This window comes from Callorhinus ursinus, unplaced genomic scaffold, assembly GCF_003265705.2.
Source record: "Callorhinus ursinus isolate GAN/ISIS: 27379988/994484 unplaced genomic scaffold, GSC_fseal_2.0 scaffold110, whole genome shotgun sequence".
Lineage (NCBI taxonomy): Eukaryota > Metazoa > Chordata > Mammalia > Carnivora > Otariidae > Callorhinus > Callorhinus ursinus.
The window spans coordinates 864,860-881,895 of NW_027397172.1; the positions used below are offsets into that span (position 1 = coordinate 864,860).

General features: G+C 49.7%; 2 protein-coding genes across 7 annotated transcripts in view; both read left to right on the top strand.

Moving 5' to 3' along the window:
* LOC112812479 (uncharacterized) lies at nt 1-12,642 on the top strand. 6 transcript variants are annotated; one of them, XM_073889606.1, is made up of 8 exons: nt 6-736; nt 884-1,136; nt 1,430-1,553; nt 3,572-3,786; nt 4,424-4,494; nt 4,745-4,849; nt 12,199-12,357; nt 12,523-12,642. In XM_073889606.1, exons 1-7 carry the CDS (start codon nt 417-419, stop codon nt 12,347-12,349), a joined length of 1,239 nt encoding a protein of 412 aa, XP_073745707.1. In that variant the 5' UTR covers nt 6-416; the 3' UTR covers nt 12,350-12,357; nt 12,523-12,642. The 6 variants fall into 6 exon arrangements, with proteins under 6 accessions (XP_073745709.1, XP_073745707.1, XP_073745706.1 ...); XM_073889608.1 differs by lacking the exon at nt 12,523-12,642 and having other exon boundaries at nt 1-736; nt 4,424-4,446; nt 12,199-12,512; XM_073889605.1 differs by lacking the exon at nt 12,523-12,642 and having other exon boundaries at nt 12,199-12,510.
* PPIL2 (peptidylprolyl isomerase like 2) overlaps nt 12,597-17,036 on the top strand; it is a 27,248-nt gene continuing 22,808 nt past the window's right edge. Inside the window, exons 1-3 of the mRNA XM_025857248.2 lie at nt 12,597-12,761; nt 14,482-14,531; nt 16,013-16,058. Of these exons, the coding sequence (XP_025713033.1) occupies nt 12,730-12,761; nt 14,482-14,531; nt 16,013-16,058 (128 nt within the window). The 5' untranslated portion in view covers nt 12,597-12,729. The remainder of the gene's footprint in view (nt 12,762-14,481; nt 14,532-16,012; nt 16,059-17,036) is intronic.

A 17,036-nucleotide genomic window follows, 5' to 3' on the forward strand; every position in this document is an offset into this window, starting at 1 on the left:
GCCAAACTGGGTATGTTCAGCATGAGACGCCAAAGAAACGACCCCAGCCGAAACTTGGATGTGGTTCTGGAATTCAAGGGAGGGCTCAGCCTGAGACGCAGGTTAGAGTTAGTTAAGTCAGCTCTGAGTTGGGATCAAGAAGTGGGGTAAGATCATCCCAGATGGTACCGTGAAGATGGGGCCTTCTGAAATGCATGAGCAGCTGGAGATGCTCGTGAAGAGGCAACGTGAGTACAGAGCAAAGGAGTGGTTATACAGGGGAAGAGAGAAGACAAGCTGAGGAGGGTTGGGTTTGATGCTGGAGAGTAAATCAGGAGAGGAAGAGTGAAGTCTGGGACTAGAGGAGTTAAAGAGACTTGAGTGAAGCCCTTGGCGTGTGGTCGACAGACCCCGAGGAGGGAGGGTGAGCACACGGAATGGGGATGGGAGAAAGCCTTAAAGACTTTCGAAGTGTACGGCTGCTGACCATGTTCTCTGCGTGGCCATGGCCGGCTCCCCCAATCAAGGACTGCAACACGCCAGCGGGACTGGGCCTCCGCGGTGCGCTGCAGCGTTTGCCCCGTCGAACGCTCCAGAGCGCATGCCCAGAGCGGTGGGCATTGTCACGTGCGGCCGCCTCGCGCGGATTGGCCCCCCGCCCGCGAGCTCCGGGGGGATTGGCTAGAGCGGTCGGGGCGGTGGCGGCGGCACGCGGAGGGAGGCTGCGTCGGTGCGGCGGCTGTGGGGCAGAGAGCAGGTGCGTCCCCGCGGTCCCCGCCCCGCCGCCCACGGCGATCCGATCCCTGGCCCTCGGGACCTGCCCCTGTCCCCCGGCCCGAGGCGGGTGGGGGTCGGCACGCCTGGAGCCTCGGTGGCCCCGCCCCGACGGCCGCTCCGCCCCCAGGCCGCCCAGGCCCGCCCGCAGCTCCTCGGGGATGGAGGTCCTGGACGAGTTCGACAGCGAGTTGCCCCAGAGTGTGACCTTCTGCCAGCTCATCTCCGAGGAGGACTTCGAGAGGCAGGCGGCCACCTACACGGAACGCGCGCTGCGCCGCCTCTTCCGCAGCATCGACCGCAACCCGGCGCTGGCCGAGAGGGTGGTGCGCAAGGGCAAGCTGGCCGAGTACGAGGGGCGCGGGCTCCTCTCCTTCCTCTGGGTGCGAGCGGGCCGGCGGGGCTGCAAGGGGGGAGGCGGGGCGGGGGCCACGGGGGCGGGTGCTCACACGGCTCCCGCTCGCTGTCTTCTGGGGCGGAGCTCTGAGGATAGGAGATTGGGGGCGGGGCGGGGCGGGGCGGGGCGAGGGTTGGGTGGGGAGGGAGCCTTCGGGCCTAGCTGGAGCTGCAGAGTAGGGCTCTTCCAGAAGCCCCAGGCGACCCAGCTTGAAGAGTGCAGCCGGCAGGCGTCTCACCTGTCTGGCTTCCTCCTGCCCTGCCTGTCCCCTTGTCGTAGGCAAAGTTCTTCTGTGCAGTTCAGGGGGAGCTGAATTGTTGCAACAGCATGGGTGCCCTGGAGATGCACCAGCGCCTGGAGCAGCTGAAGAGGAGCATTCACCGCGTGCACCTCTACTCTCAGGGTGAGGCTCAGCCTCTGCCAGGCTCCAGTAACCCAGCAAACCTGACTCAGGTTCCCTTATCCCTGGTTCTGTGCTTAGCACTTTTTTTTTTTAATTTGGTCTTTATTTTTAAAGTATTATGAAAACGAACATAATACAAAACTGGAGACTGCAGTGAACACTCGGGTACCGGTTACCCTTCAGTTTCAGCAACTATCCCCATCTTGCCATGCTTGCTTCACTCTCTATTCCCTCGTTTCCTTTTTCTGGAGCATTTTGGGGGGAAATCTCAGACATCATTTTATTCTTGGATTCTTTAGAATGCTTTTTTATATATTAAAAAAAGACATTTTGTAATCACAATGTTACCTAGATATTATTGACAACAATTTTAAGATTTATTTATTTATTTGACACAGAGAGTGTGCTCACAGAAGCACAGGGAGGGGCAGAGGGAGAGAGAGAGAAACAGGCTCCCCACAGATCAGGGAGCCTGATGTGGGACTCAATCCCAGGACCCTGAGACCACCACTCGAGCCGAAGGCAGAGGCTTAACCGACTGAGTCACCCAGGTGCCGGACAACAATTTCTTAATATTAGCTGATACTTGGTTTGGATGTTAGGTCCTTTGACGTTCCTTTTCACTAGGATGGCCATATACTTCGAGTCCACATTGGCACACTTGGGAGAGTGAAATGGAAGGGGGCCACACTAGTGACCACGTAGGGATGGCAAGTGAGGGATGGCCACGTCTGTTGAAGTCCCTTTGAGGTGGGATGCCCTCACCTTACTCCCCCATGCCATCACCATTCAAGAACTGTGATGTCCTTTGGGGCGTTGCACTCAATGGGTTTATATCTGTTGTTAGGGCCCCCTGGTGCCGTTTGTCTTGTCCCCCTCTCCCTGTATTTCTTGGACAGTTGCTCTAAAGCCTTGATTAGATGCGGATTCAGTTCTTTTGGTGCATTTGTCTTCAGTGATACCCTAGCTAGTGGTGGAGCAGCTTTCTTCATTGTATCAGGAGGCCTGGCTCACCTGGGGGTCCCACTTTCCATGATGCAGAGTGTGCGTGTTCCACATCACCATTTCATCTGATGGACCCCCCCCCCAGCATGTGTAGCTCTTACACAGCCTCCCAAGGTAGTGTCCATGCTATTAAACTCATTTTACAGAAGAGGACATAGAGGCCCAGGGAGGGTAGCCAACGTTGTAACAACAGTGTCACGTAGTAAGTAGTAGAGTCTAGACTTCAACTCAGGTGTGGGTTGCTCTAGGGCTCGGGCTCTTAGCCTCCAGGTCAGTGCTCCCTGGTGGTAGCACTGGTAGCACATAATGGGCTGTATGAGGCACTTGTTCATATCCACTTTGCTGGTGTCCAGTAGAAATAGCCAGACTCATCAAATAGAGGAAGAAAACCTAATGTGGAAAGAGGAGAGGGGGTAGGCCCCAGAGTCCTGCTACTCAAAGATTCTCTCCCTGAGCCCACTTCTGTACGATCTCCTACAGAAGAGTTTCCTTATGGAGGAAAGGGCCTTTGCATACCCCCAGGATGGCCCTGGGGCTGGGTGTAGTTGGTGAACTCACCGTCCAGAGCCTGGATACCCCATGAAGGTGCTGGCTGACTTAGGAGCTTTCCACAGTGCTTGCGGTAGGTGGCAGATTGACCTGTCTGGGACAAGCCCAGCCCTCCTTGGTGGTGATACTCATGTTACTTCCCCTAAAATTCGGGCCTTGAAGTCTGGGGTATGGGTCCTGCCTGGGCCTTGTACACTTGGAACTTCCCTTTCTCCTTGTAAGAGAGAGACAAAAATAGCCTTTCCTCGTGGGGGTAGTTGTGGGGTCGGTGAGCTGGTACATGTTGGTGCCTGTCAGCCGTGGCTCCCCACGGTCCATTTCGTGAAAGGACCCTAACCCTAACCCCACTCTTATGTGGTGCCCTTTGGGGGAGGAATCTTGTGAAGAACCTGCACCATTGTTTGGCCTCGACGCTACCCTGTTCTGGCCATGGGGTAGGCACTCATTGGTCCCTTTTGTCACAGATGCCAAGAAGAAGAGAAGAAAGCCAAAGCCGAAGAAACCAGAACCCATCCTCTTGCGAGACCGCTCAACCTCCCCATGCCTGCCACCAGCCCTGCTGCCGCCTCCACCGCTGCTGTCACCTGCCACCACCATGGCCGCCGTGGTGGCCTCATCACCCCCTGTCTGCACTATGCCTCGGGTCTTTGGCCCCTTCCCTCCACTGCCCAGCAAGTCGGTCAGTGAGCTCATCCCCCGGTCTGCATGGTCCCAGGAGCGGCAGCCCCTACCCCTCTGCTCAGAACCACCCCAGCGGCTCCCCCAGGCCCATGGCAGTGACTGTCAGAACTTTGTTTTTAAGCGGCAGAATGCTCTCTGGAGGCAAAGTCTTGGGTAGAATGTTGATGGATAAAGCAGATAAAAGGGGGTCTGCTCTGGTTGAAGGGTTGGAGGCACAGAGTTTCACCTGCTTGGCCTCAGCTGAGCAAGGCAGCTGCCAAAACATGGGGCAGAATCCTGGGGTGCCCAAAGGACAGGTGGAGAAGCATGGCCTGCCCCCCAATATCTCTAGCCCCACGCCTGCCCCACTTCATGGCTGGTGGTCTCCTTGCCTCTGCAGTGCCTTCCTAACCGCGTGCCTCTCCTGTTCCCTCCTCCTGCAGTCTCATGCCAGGCAGCCCCCAGTCCTCTCTCAGCTCCCAGCCCCCATCCCGTCCCCGTCCCCCTAACACCAAGCTTGAGGTGGGCGCTAAGGATGACCCTATGTATTGGCTGAATGAGTGATAGTCACATAGTTTCCCTAGTTCTGGTATAAGGTGTTTTTCTTCCCAGTGGGGCCCCCAGACTTGTCCTAAGATTTCCTTTGTTTCCTACAGATGGAGAAGTTGGAGGTTGCAAGGTCAGAAGTGAAATTGAACTGGCCTGGCCTGTCATCGAACCCAAAGAGGTGGAAGGAAATGATTCTAGGCTCCGGGCAAATGAAAAGAGAGCATTTTAGGGAGCACATTGTGTCTCACGCTTGGTTCCCATTTTTTCCCCACCTTGTCAGTCCTCACCACAGTGTTGAGGGGTGGTTATTCCCATTGTACAGGGACGGAGTCAAGGCTCAGGTCTGATCCGTGCCCGGGAGTCCCTGTGGGAGGGCCTGCCAGGGAGGAGCCCAGAACTGATGTTTCCCTCTCTGCCCTGTCTTGCAGGCACATGGTTGATCTGACCCCCTTGGTCCTCAACCCCGGAGGCTTCCATTTCTCGTACCTGGCTGGAAACAGTGCACACAAGCTCCGTTGCCCTGGCTTCCCCTGGTAAGCACGCCTCTGGGCCTCTCTGGGGCGGGACATCGTCCTGGCTTGCCTGGCTTGATGGCATCATGGCAGTGTGCACGAGGGCCAGAAGAATGTTCTGTATGATGGTCCTTTGCATTTCATGAAAGGACCCTAATGTAATCGGGTGCTGGAAAAGTTGCTCCCCCTTCCTAGTGTTTGTAAATGCTGAGAGTTGGAAACAAGCAGCTCAGAGATCCATTAGAAAGGGAACAATTCCGTCAACTGTGCGTAGCCCTAAGGTGTATACACATGTGTTTTGCAAAGCAGGGATTTACTGAATAGGTGGTTTGTTTGCTTGTTTGTTTAATCACCTGTTTTTGCCATTTATGGTAGTGTTATTTCCCATGTCATTCCATGGAGTGTTATTTCAAAGTATGTATTTAGACTGGCTACTTCATTGTATCAGATAATTTTTTTTTTAAATAGCTATTTTTTAAAAAATATTTATTTATTTATTTATTTGACAGAGAGAGACACAGCGAGAGAGGGAACACAAGCAGGGAGAGTGGGAGAGGGAGAAGCAGGCTTCCCGCCGAGCAGGGAGCCCGATGTGGGGCTCGATCCTAGCACCCTGGGATCATGACCCGAGCCGAAGGCGGATGCTTAATGACTGAGCCACCCAGGCGCCCCTAAATAGCTATTTTTTAGAGGAGTTTTAGATCCACAGCAAACTGAGAAAGTGCTGAGAGTTCCCATGTCCCCCTCCCCCCTACACAGGCACAGACTCCCCCACTATCAACATACCCCACCTTACAGTTGGTGAACCTACATTGACACATCATTATCACCCAGAGTCCATATGTTTGGGCTTGCTCTTGGCATTGTACATTCTATGGGTTTGGACAAATTTATAATGACAGGTATCCACTATTGTAGTGTCCTATAGAACAGCTTCATTGCCTTCAAAATCCCCTATGCTCCAGCTGTTCATCCATCCCTCTCCCCTAATGCCCAACTACCACTGATCTTTTTAGTGTGTCCATAATTTTACCCTTTCCAGGATGTTATATGCTTGGAATCCTACAGTATATAGCCATTGCAGATTGGCTTCTTTCACTTACGGTTCCTCCATGTCTTTTCATGGCTGGCTAGTTCTTTTTTAGCACTGAGTAACTGGGTATACTGTAGTTTATTTATCCATCCACCTACTGAAGGACATCTTGGTTGCTTCCAAGTTTTGGTAATTATGAATAAAGCTACTATATAAACATCTACATGCAGGTTTTGTGTGGACATAAGTTTTCAACTCTCTTACTAAGAAGCATGATTGCTGGATCATATGGTAATAATATGTTTAGTTTTTTTTTTTTTTAATATGTTTAGTTTTAAAGAGACTACCAAAGTGGTTGTACCATTATGTATTCCCACTACCAATGAGTGAGAATGCAAATGACTTCTTATGTGTAAGTAACCTACACAGTTCTGTAAAGATGATTCTAAATTTAGTTGATGGAAAGTTTATTCACGAAGACACCCAAAGTGTGAGCGAACCTTTAAAAATGTTTTTGGCTTCCTTAGTAGTGAAAATAACGTTAAGGTTACTGAGATATATGCTCTATACCTGTCAAAAAGCCCCAAGTAAAGAGAATCCTGTGCTATCAAGGCTTTAGGAGGAGACTCATTTTAGCTGTGAAAATACTATAAATTGGCTTTGTCCTTTTAAAAATTCTCTTATTAAAAAAAATAAAAATTCTCTTATTGAGATAATTTGCATAGCATCATATGAATTCACCCATTTAAAGTGTTCACTTTAGTAGCCTTTTATATATTCACATTTGTGCAACCATCACCACAGTCCAATTTTAGAACGTTTCCATCATGTCAAAAAGAAGAGAGTGAAAAGACAACCCATAGACAACCCACAAAAAATCCCATTCCAAAAAATGGGCACAGGACTTGAATAGACATTTCTTTAAAGAAGGCATACAAATGGCCAATAAACACAGGTAAACATGCTCCCCGCCATTAGGCATCAGGGAAATGCAAATGAACACCACAGTGAAATATCACATCACACCCACCAGGATGGCTCTCATCGTAGAGACAGATGATGACAAGTGTTGATGAGCATGTGGAGAAATTGGAACTCTAGTGTGTGGCCGGTGGGAATGTAAAATGGTGCAGCCACCGTGGCAAAAAGGTGTGATGGCTCCCCAAAATGTTAAACATAGGATTACCGTATGACCCGGTAATTCCCCTCCCAGGTATATGGCTGGAAGAACTGAAGTAGAGACTCAGACAGATGCTTGCACATGAATGTTCATAGCACCAGTTTCACAGTGACCAAAAGGAGAAGACCACCCAAGTGTATCCGAGATGAACAAAATGTGACCTAGCCACGTAATAGAATGTTGGAACAAGTGAAAGAAGCCAGCACGAAGGGACAAATTATTGTATGGTTCCTGTTACGTGGAATATCTAGAATAGGCAGAGTCCTAAAGACAAAGTAGATGAGAGGTTGCCAGGAACTGGGAGAAGGGAGTGAGTTGCTTAATTGGTACAGTTTCTGTTTGGGGTGATGAAAAAGTTCTGGAAATAGATAGCGGTGATGGTCACAGGACATGGTGAATGTATCTAATGCCACTGAATTGTACACATAGAAATGGTTAAAATCGTAAATGTAACGTATATTTTACTACAATAAAAAGAAAGAAAGAAAGAAACCCTAGCACCACTTAGCTGTCACCCACAGGTCCTCCACCACCAGCCCTAGGCAGCGATTAACCTACTTTCTCTGTGGATTTGCCTGTTCTGGACATTCCATATAAATGAAACCATACAATAACATGGTCTTTCGTGACTGGCTTCTTTCATTTAGCATAACGTTTGCAAGGTTCATCCATGTCATAGCATGTGTTACTGCTGAATTTCCTGGCAGAATACTTTTATTTATTTATTTATTTTTAAAGATTTTATTTATTTATTTTGGGGTGAGAGCGAGTGCACTCGTGAGTGGTGGTGAGTGGGGAGAGGGAGAAGGAGAGAGAACCTCAAGCAGACTCTGTGTCTAGCCCAGAGCCCGACGCAGGGCTCGATCTCACAATGCTGAGATCACGACCTGAGCTGAAACCAAGAGTCAGCTACTTAACTGACTGACCCACCCGGGCACCTCCAGAATGACTTATTTTTTATTTTTAAAATTTTTTATTTAAATTTGAGTTAGTTAACATATGAATTTCCTGTTTTTTAAATTTCTTCTTTTTAAGATTTGATTTATTTGACAGAGAGAGACACAGCGAGAAAGGGAACACAAGCAGGGGGAATGGGAGAGGGAGAAGCAGGCTTTCCGCTGAGCAGGGAGCCCTCTGCAGGGTCGATCCCAGGACCCTGAGATCATGACCTGAGCTGAAGGCAGACGCTTAATTGACTGAGCCACCCAGGCGCCCCTTAAATTTCTTTTTTAAGACTTAAAATTTTTTAGAGCAGTTTTAGGTTCACAGCAAAAGTGATAGGAAAGTACAGAGAGTTCCCATACGCCCCCTATCCCCACACGTGCACAACCTCCCTCATTATCAACATCCCCTCCAGAGTGATGCGTGTGTTAACAACTGATGAGCCTGCACTGATACATCATAGTCACCCAAAAGTCCATCGTTTACATCAGGGTTCCCTTTTGGTGCTGTACATTCTATGGGTTGACTTTCTTTTTATGGTTGAATGGTATTCCATTGTATGGATATACTGCATTTTCTCTATCTATTCATGAGTCGACGGACATTTGGGCTGTTTCCATTTTTTTGGCTCTTATGAATAATACTGTTAGGAACATTTGTGGCCAGGTATCTGTGAGGACATAGTTCTCAGTTTTCTTGGGTATACCCTTAAGAGTGGAATTGCTGGGTCATATGGTAAGTCTGTATCTTGAGGAACTGCCGAAGACACAAGTCCCTTATCAGACATAGGATCTGCAAACATTTCCTCCCGCTGTGTGGGTGGTTTTCTCACTTTTCCAGCAGTGTCTTTTGAAGCACAAAAGTATAAGGTTAGTCCTTTTGAAAGGCAGTTTATAAGAACATCAGGAGCCATAGATGTTTTCAAATTCTTTGCTCTGCTATTTTTTTTTTTTTAAGATTTTATTTATTTACTTGAGAGAGAGAGAGCACAAGCAGGGGGAGCAGCAGAGGGAGAGGGAGAAGCAGGCTTCCCGCCTAGCAGAGAGCCCGATGCGGGACTCGATCCCAGGACCCTGGGATCATGACTTGAACTGAAGGCAGACGCTTAACGACTGAGCCACCCAGGCGCCCCTGGGCATAGTTTTATAAGGGTGTGATTTAATTAGACAATGTCATTTCTTTTATCTTGCCTTTGTCACTTACCATGAAGGCCATGGGGACTGGTCCACTTCTTGATGGTCTTTTGAAGCTGAGCTTCATTGGCTGCATAATAAATATCCTGTGCATGTAGTGCTATCACTTAACTCCACAGGCTTCCATGAACACATGAGGTGCTTCCAGTTGTCTTCTCTACGAGTATAGTTAGTGCTGGGATTAAAGTCTTTATGTGCGAAGCTGTTCCTGAACTTCAGATGAATTTCCTGAAGCAGAATTATAAGGGAAATGGTCTGAACAGTTTTCAAAACGACTTTTTTTTTTCAGATTCTAAAACAATATGTATTTACTGTAGATAATTTGAAAACCGCACACAAAGGAGAGGAAAAGCCATACCAAATCACTCTTAACGCCCACTGCCAGAAATAACTAGCACCAGCATATATTTGTCTTTTCCCTGTGGAAACATGAGTCTATACACATATGGTAGTCTGTTACCTAACTGGGAGTGTTCTGTTAGGCAACTTTGTAGCCAGCTCTTTAAAGAAATATACTTAAGTTCACCAATAACAATAGATGCAAAATGCTCCATTGTATGGATGGAATATTTCCTCAGCCATTCTTGCTCGTTGAAACATTGCACTGATGGGGACAATTTTAGGCTCTTGTTATGTATTGCTTTCTGAGTGAGCTGTGTTCTCATGATATCATCAAAAGTGGGTTATTTGTTATTGGCTTTAAAAAGTTTACAAAAGCAGGACATGTTCTGTGGGAAAAAGTTCACAATAGAGCAATGAATACGTAAAATATAAGAGGCCCCTGCCCCTAGGAGTCCCACTGCTGAGAGTTTCATGTGTACCCTTCTAACACACACACACACACACACACACACACACACACACACACACACACACGAATACGCTGGTTAATTCTGTAACCAAAGCAGGATTATATATTGTATGTATTTCCCAGCAGCTTGCTTTTTTCCACTACTGTGCCATTGGGGCATCTTTATTTGCTGGGATATGTAGACTGACCTCAGTCCTTCAACACCTGCAGAACAGTCGGCCACATGGCGCCTGTGGTTCCTTTAGCCTTTCCCTGAGGAACAAGGTGGTTTCCAGGTTTTCACAATCACAGACATTGCTGCGGTGAACAGCCTGGAACAGCCATTCATGGGAGAGAGTTCTGAAAGTAGAAATGTATTGCGAGCCATCCCACAGCCTGATGTCTTGTCATGTGTACTTCTGGTGGCTCTTTGTGCCAGTATCCCACCTCATGGACGTGTCTTGGCTGTCTCCTGCACAGGACCTCGGCTTGTAGTGGTCCCCCCAGTACTGAGGAGACACCACTCCCTCCTGTGAAGGCCTCCATCTTCACCCCGCCTGTCTTGCTCAAGTTCCAGCCTGTGCCAAGACCCAAAGATGACTCTGAGAACGACCCTAGCAGCACAGAGTCTGGGACCCCCAAGAGGGGCCCATAACCTCTTCCCTATAGACCATGGCTAAAGGAATGAATAAAGTTCTCGCGGAGGTGCCTTACTTGTGCTGGGCTCCCTAGAGGCTGTACAATCCCATGGACTTCCTCCAGTCGAAAGAGGTGTTCAGGGTAGTGCAAGCCTGAGGCCCCCCTCAGCCTGAGCCTGCATACAGTAATTGGTCAGGTCAGTGCTACTGTGAAGTCCCCTTGCTTGCACTCTAACATGAGAATTCAGCCATGGTACTTTTTTTTAAAGATTTTATTTATTTGAGAGAGAGACAGCAAGAGAGAGCATGAGTGGGGAGGAGAGGGAGAAGCAGGCTCCCCGCTGAGCAGGGCTTGATCCTGGCTTGATCCCAGGACCCTGGGATTATGACCTGAGCCGAAGGCAGCCTCTTAACTACCGAGCCAGCCAGGTGCCCCAGCCACGGCGGTGTGAAAGAGAAATGAGTGATGAGACAGTGCTGCCCTTCCCTACAGTGTCTCTCTGGCCCCTTTGGGCCTCACTTGACCCCACTGATTTACAAGTCTACCATTTTTTCCTGAACTTGGCCCCTAAACTCAAGCCTTATCCTGGTGTGGGTTTAGAAACAGTGATCTCTTCCCACCCTGGGGGAAAATAAGCTGGTGATGAGTTTCCGACTTGGCACCTCCCTAAGGAGTCTCAGAGACAGTGACTCCTCTCACACACCAACCTGAGAATCAAACCTGCATGTGAGATGTGAGTCCTCACAAAATGCTTGGGGACTGCTGGACATTAGCAGATATTCACTAAACCCTTGTGTATGCCTCACACCTTGCTTGGGACTGGAGATAATAAACCAAGTGGGTCCCTGCTCTTAAGGAGGAGCTCATATCCTATCCTCGTGTGTGTGTGTGTAACCAGTGCATAGATCTAATTAACAGAGTTATAAAGTTGTAAGTCCTATGGGAGCTGAGTTGGGCATGTATGTGGTGGGCTGTCAGGGAAGACGTCTCTGAGGAGATGACCTTTATATTGAAGCCTAGAAAATTAGAAGGGGGCAGCCATGAAATGAGAAAGGGCAAGGACGACTGGCTTTGGGTGACTGTCTAGTGGTACAATTGATGAGTAGGGGATTGGAGAATTCTGTTTTGACCAGACATTTTTTTTTTTTAAGATTTTATTTATCCATTCATGAGACAGAGAGATGCAGAGGCAGAGGGAGAAGCAGGCTCCCCGTGGAGCAGGGAGCCAGATGTGGGACTCGATCCCAGGACCCTGGGATCATGACCTGAGCCGAAGGCAGACGCTTAACCCACTGAGCCACGCGGGCGTCCCTGGCCAGACATGTTAAATTTGAGATCACTGGTACCCAAGTAGAGGTCAGGAATCCGGAGTGTTGGCCGTTTAACGATGAGAATCAAGGGATACAAGTGGCATTTAAAGCCACGAGCCTGGGCAAGACCACCCAGTGCTTGGTTGTAGACGGAGGTCCAGGGCTTAGGCTGGGGCACACGAACATAGTGATCTGGTCCAGGGAAGCGTCCTTAAGAAGGGAACAGATGAGTGAGGGCTTTGGACTTTCGGGCTTAATGGCCACTTGCCCCTAATTCGCCCAGGAGAGGGGCCTGGAGGCGGCGGGGACTGAATGCGAGGAGAACGGGCATACAGCGAACGTGGACGTGGCTTTGGAGGCGTCTGCCGCGGAAGGAAACAGAGACGAGCCCGAGGGTGGTGGCACTTGTGCGGTGCCCCGCGGACTTTTTTTAAAGACCCAGGTGAAACCAGGGCGGGCTTGAGCAGGGACGGCACGTAGCCAGGGCTGGATGGGTATGCGAAAGGTCCAGAGAGCATCCCCCACCCGCCCGGGAAAGTGGGGCTTCGAGGCAGAGGCCTCTCGTCCCACCAGCACCCTTATAAGCCCTACCGCGAACTCCGCCCAGGCACCCCAAGACCAAGCTCTACCTGCGGGGCATGCGCACTTGGCACGAGGCGCCACCGTTCCCTCACGGCCTTCGCCCACTTCCGGGGCGGGTCAGCGGGACCCGGAAGTAATTACGGAGCTGGGCCGGGAAGTCGGAATCTGGATTGTTTGCCGTCGTTTCTACGCCCTCGCTGGTCCTGGCCCGGCCAGCGCCGCCGCCGCCGCCATGGGGAAGCGACAGCATCAGAAGGACAAGATGTAAGTTGAGCCGCAGCCGGGAGCGGGGCCCCGCTTGGCTCGGTGCCCGCCTGTCCCGCACTCCGCGCCGCCCCCCTTCCCTCTCTCAGAGCTGGTTCCCAGAGCCACTCTCAAATGCCGCTTCGTCCCGGAAGCCTCTGCCCCCCCCCCTCCCCAGGCGGAGAATTTCCCCCCACCCCATCCCCCAGCTCCTTGGTCTCCCGGGCTCCCGGTTCTAACGCACCATAGGTGCCCTCATCCGAGCGTGGCCCTCCCACCGCCTCGGCGCTGGGCGAGCACGGGCCCCTGCACTCTCGAGCTCTGCTCCTGAATCAGCCCCTTCCTGTCCTGCACCTCCAGTCTCCCTGCGTGCTGGTTCGTCGGCCTACACTCGTGCTCCGGAGTCTTGCAGTTTAAAACAAACTAGTCTTGCCCCATGCTCCCCTCCAGCTGCCGCTGTGGTTTGTTGTTTTTCCTTTCTAACAAGACGTGAAAGACTTGGATCTGCTTGCTGTGTTCTGATGTCTCTTGAAACCAGTCCAGGCAGGCTTTACTCCGCAGCACTACTCTTGTCAGGATCCCAGTAACTTCTCTGTTGCTAAGTCTAGTAGTCAGTTCACAGTTCTCATTTTGTTGGGCTTCTCAACAGCATGACACAGCTGACCACCTCGCTCCTTCTGAAGCCCTTCTTTGGTATGTGGGACACCATATGGTCTTGGTTTTATGTCTGCTTCAGTGGCCTCTCTAGCCTCAGTCTCCTTCGCTGGATCCTCCTCCCTCTCTCCCAGACTTCATACAGCCACGTCCTCCACGTTTCTTCTCCCTTTACCTTCTCCTTTGTAACCTCCTATCTTACAGTAGTCAGCTGCTTACTCAACATCTCCAGTTGGAGGTCTGATAGCCATCTCAAATTTAATATGCTCCCCCCTCATTTCCCCCCTCTCAGTGGTCACACCGCCATTTAGTTTCTTAGGTCAGAAGTCTGGGAGTTAGCCTTGGTGCCTCTTTCCTGCGGCTCTCTCCTCCCCCCGTTCGTCGGTGAATCCCTGTGGTTCTTCCAGGAACCACTTCTCACTCGTCCACCAACCCTCCCACAGGTGGAGTTTATGCCCGCTCCTCCTTGAACCTCTTGGTTGCCTCCTGATTGGTTTTCTGCTGCCTCTCTCGCTTGTCCCTCTCTACACAGGTGCCAGAGTGCTGCTTTGAGGACTTATGTTAGGTCATGCCAGGGCCCTACTCAGCACCCTCCAGCCGCTTTCCATACTGCTTAACGCTGATGCACAGCTCTTAGCCAGCTTCTGGGTAAGACCGAGTGGTCTGACCACCACCCTTCTTCATCTGCTGCCCCATGCCCCTGTGCACACTCTTCTTCAGTGACTTCACCCTTTTCTGAAAACACAACAGCTGTTCCTGTGTGAGGGCTTTTATATGCGATAAGCCTGCTTGGTCCCTCTGCCTGCAGAGTTCTTCCCCCAGATCTTCCCATGGCTAGCTCCTTTGCATCATCAAGCCTTGTGTTAAATTTTGTACATTTCCTTCAGAGGAGAGCAGGATTGTTTGTATTTGCTTATTAATTTGTGTATCCCTGTGTTCTGTTGTATTTACCATTATGTGTCTGACACACAGTAGGTGTTTAATAAGCATTTGCTGAATGAGTGAAACGATTCAGTCATCAGTTACTTCCCGAGACTGTTCTCTTTATAAAGGGGTGTGGTAGTAAGATTCTCTTTCTCTTCTTCAGGTACATTACCTGTGCTGAATACACTCACTTCTATGGTGGCAAGAAACCAGGTAAGGCATGAAATCCTTCTATTTCCCTTGGTGTGGATGTATGTGTGTGTGTGTGGCGGGGGGTGTAATTAAGGAATGATGTCTTCACTCTACAAGGAGACTGTAAAAATGAACAATGAACAAGAACACAGAGGGGGCACCTGGGTGGCTCAGTCGTTAAGCATCTGCCTTTGGCTCAGGTCATGATCCCAGGGTCCTGGGATCGAGCCCTGCATCAGGCTCCCTGGTCCGCTGGAAGCCTGCTTCTCCCTCTCCCACTCGCCTGCTTGTGTTCCCTCTCACTGTGTCTCTCTCTGTCAAATAAATAAATAAAATCTTTAAAAAAAAAAAAAAAACACAGTGTAGCAGACAGATAGGTTGAGAGCACATAATTCACAAAAGAGAAAATACGCTAAACACATGAGAAAATGTTTAATCTTGGTGATGATACTTTTTTTTGTGTGACAGCGTGTGTGAGAGCAAGTACAGGCTGGGGGAGGGGCAGAGAGAGAGAGAGAGAGAGTGTCTCAAGCAGACTCCACACTGAGCATGGAGCAGACGTGGGGCTCGATCTCACGACCCTGAGACCATGACCTGAGCCGAAATCAAGAGTCAGGAGCTTAACCGACGGCGCCATGCAGGCGCCCCGGTGGGGATATTTTTTGACGTATGTTAAAATAACATTCTTTTTTCTGTCAAGTTAATAGAGAATAAAAAGAATGATAATACCCAAATTTATCAAGGCTGCAGTAAAAAGAGCACGTTCTCATTAATTGCTGATGGGGATAAAACCAGCACAACCGTCTTGGAAAGCCAAGCCAGGCCCCACAGCAAAGGTGTTAGGGTTGTGGGAGAAACCCAGCCGCAGTGGCTTAAGCAAGTATGTGCTTTTTCCTCTAAGTGTGGTCTTTTTTTTTTTTTTTTTTTAAGATTTTTTATTTATTTATTTGAGAGAGAGAGAATGAGAGATAGAGAGCACGAGAGGGAAGAGGGTCAGAGGGAGAAGCAGACTCCCCGCTGAGCAGGGAGCCCGATGTGGGACTCGATCCCGGGACTCCAGGATCATGACCTGAGCCGAAGGCAGTCGCTTAACCAACTGAGCCACCCAGACGCCCTCCTCTAAGTGTGGTCTTGATGTATTCCATGTGTTCTACCTATTGAAAGGTTTTTTAACCCACACTAGTTGTTGCACTAGGTAGTTTACATGAACTTTTTCTTAACATGGGATTCAGTTATTGGTAAGAACACATCCGTGAGGTTATTCACAGAATAAACTTTCTTTTATTTTCATTTTTTTTTAAAGATTTTATTTATTTATTAGAGAGAATGAGAGAGAGCACATGAGAGGGGGGAGGGTCAGAGGGAGAAGCAGACGACTCCCTGCAGAGCAGGGATCCCGATGCGGGACTCGATCCTGGGACTCTGGGATCATGACCTGAGCCGAAGGCATCGCTTAACCAACTGAGCCACCCAGGCGCCCCTTTTATTTTCATTTTAAACAGATATTCCACAAGCAAATTTTCGTCGTTTGCCTTTTGATCACTGCAGGTAAGAGTTTCGAGTGTTAATCTGTTCCTCCTAGTTGTTTTCTGATACTCATTATTTGACAGTGAATCTGATCCTTGGAGATGCAGGTGTGGGTTCTGTCTGTGTTCCCCTACGTAGATCTTTCTTGAATTGAGAAAAGGTGACCTAACAGTGATAAGAGCTAATACTTACTTTCTGCTTATTCTGTGTCTGTACGTTCATGGGTTGTTTCTTTTAGCTTCTTTCTTACCTTTCAAGGTAAGTAGACTCTGTCGTTAAGCCTATTTTACACTTGAGAGGATCAGTGTTTACAAGTGGGAAGTCCCTCACCCCGGTGTCACATCTAGAAAGTGATGCCATCGAGGCTTGAACCCGGTGGACTGACTCCGGGCCCATGTCTTTCATGCTTTACTTTTAGTCCAGAGTCTAAGTAGTAACAGCATCAGTAATAGTCATGATGCTGTGAACCCCTTCCCCCCCGCCCTCAGGGAACACAGGTTACTGGTGGGGATGGGGAGAAACCCAGCTGTAGAGACACTCAGAGGCTTCTTCCCACCATGGTTGGTATGTGTATGAACAGAAGGTGGGTCTGCTGGAGAAGTGGGGCTAGCATTAATGAACCCCAAGACATTGGGGATTTGGGGATGGTCCATTTGAGCCTGAGTTTCCCCAAGCTCAAGCTGTGATCATCCCTGCTCTGGACACATGCATCGTGTGTATGTGTCCCATTGGTTTCTGATTCTGTAGGTCACGATGAGCCTTGAAAACTGACAGAGTGCTCCTAGTGCTCTACGCCAGACTCCACAGGGCAGTAGGGGCCAGGGTTGCAGCCACTCGGTCTGCCCCAGGAGGCTCCCATGGAGCAGTGAAGTGAGGGCTTTCCCTGCTCCTGGCACTTGCTCAGGGAGGGTCAACAAGTGAGACCGAGGCATCATTGGCTGGATTTCTCCCCACCAAGTTTTGTCATCAGCCTCATGGGAATCTGGTCTCATTCAGAGT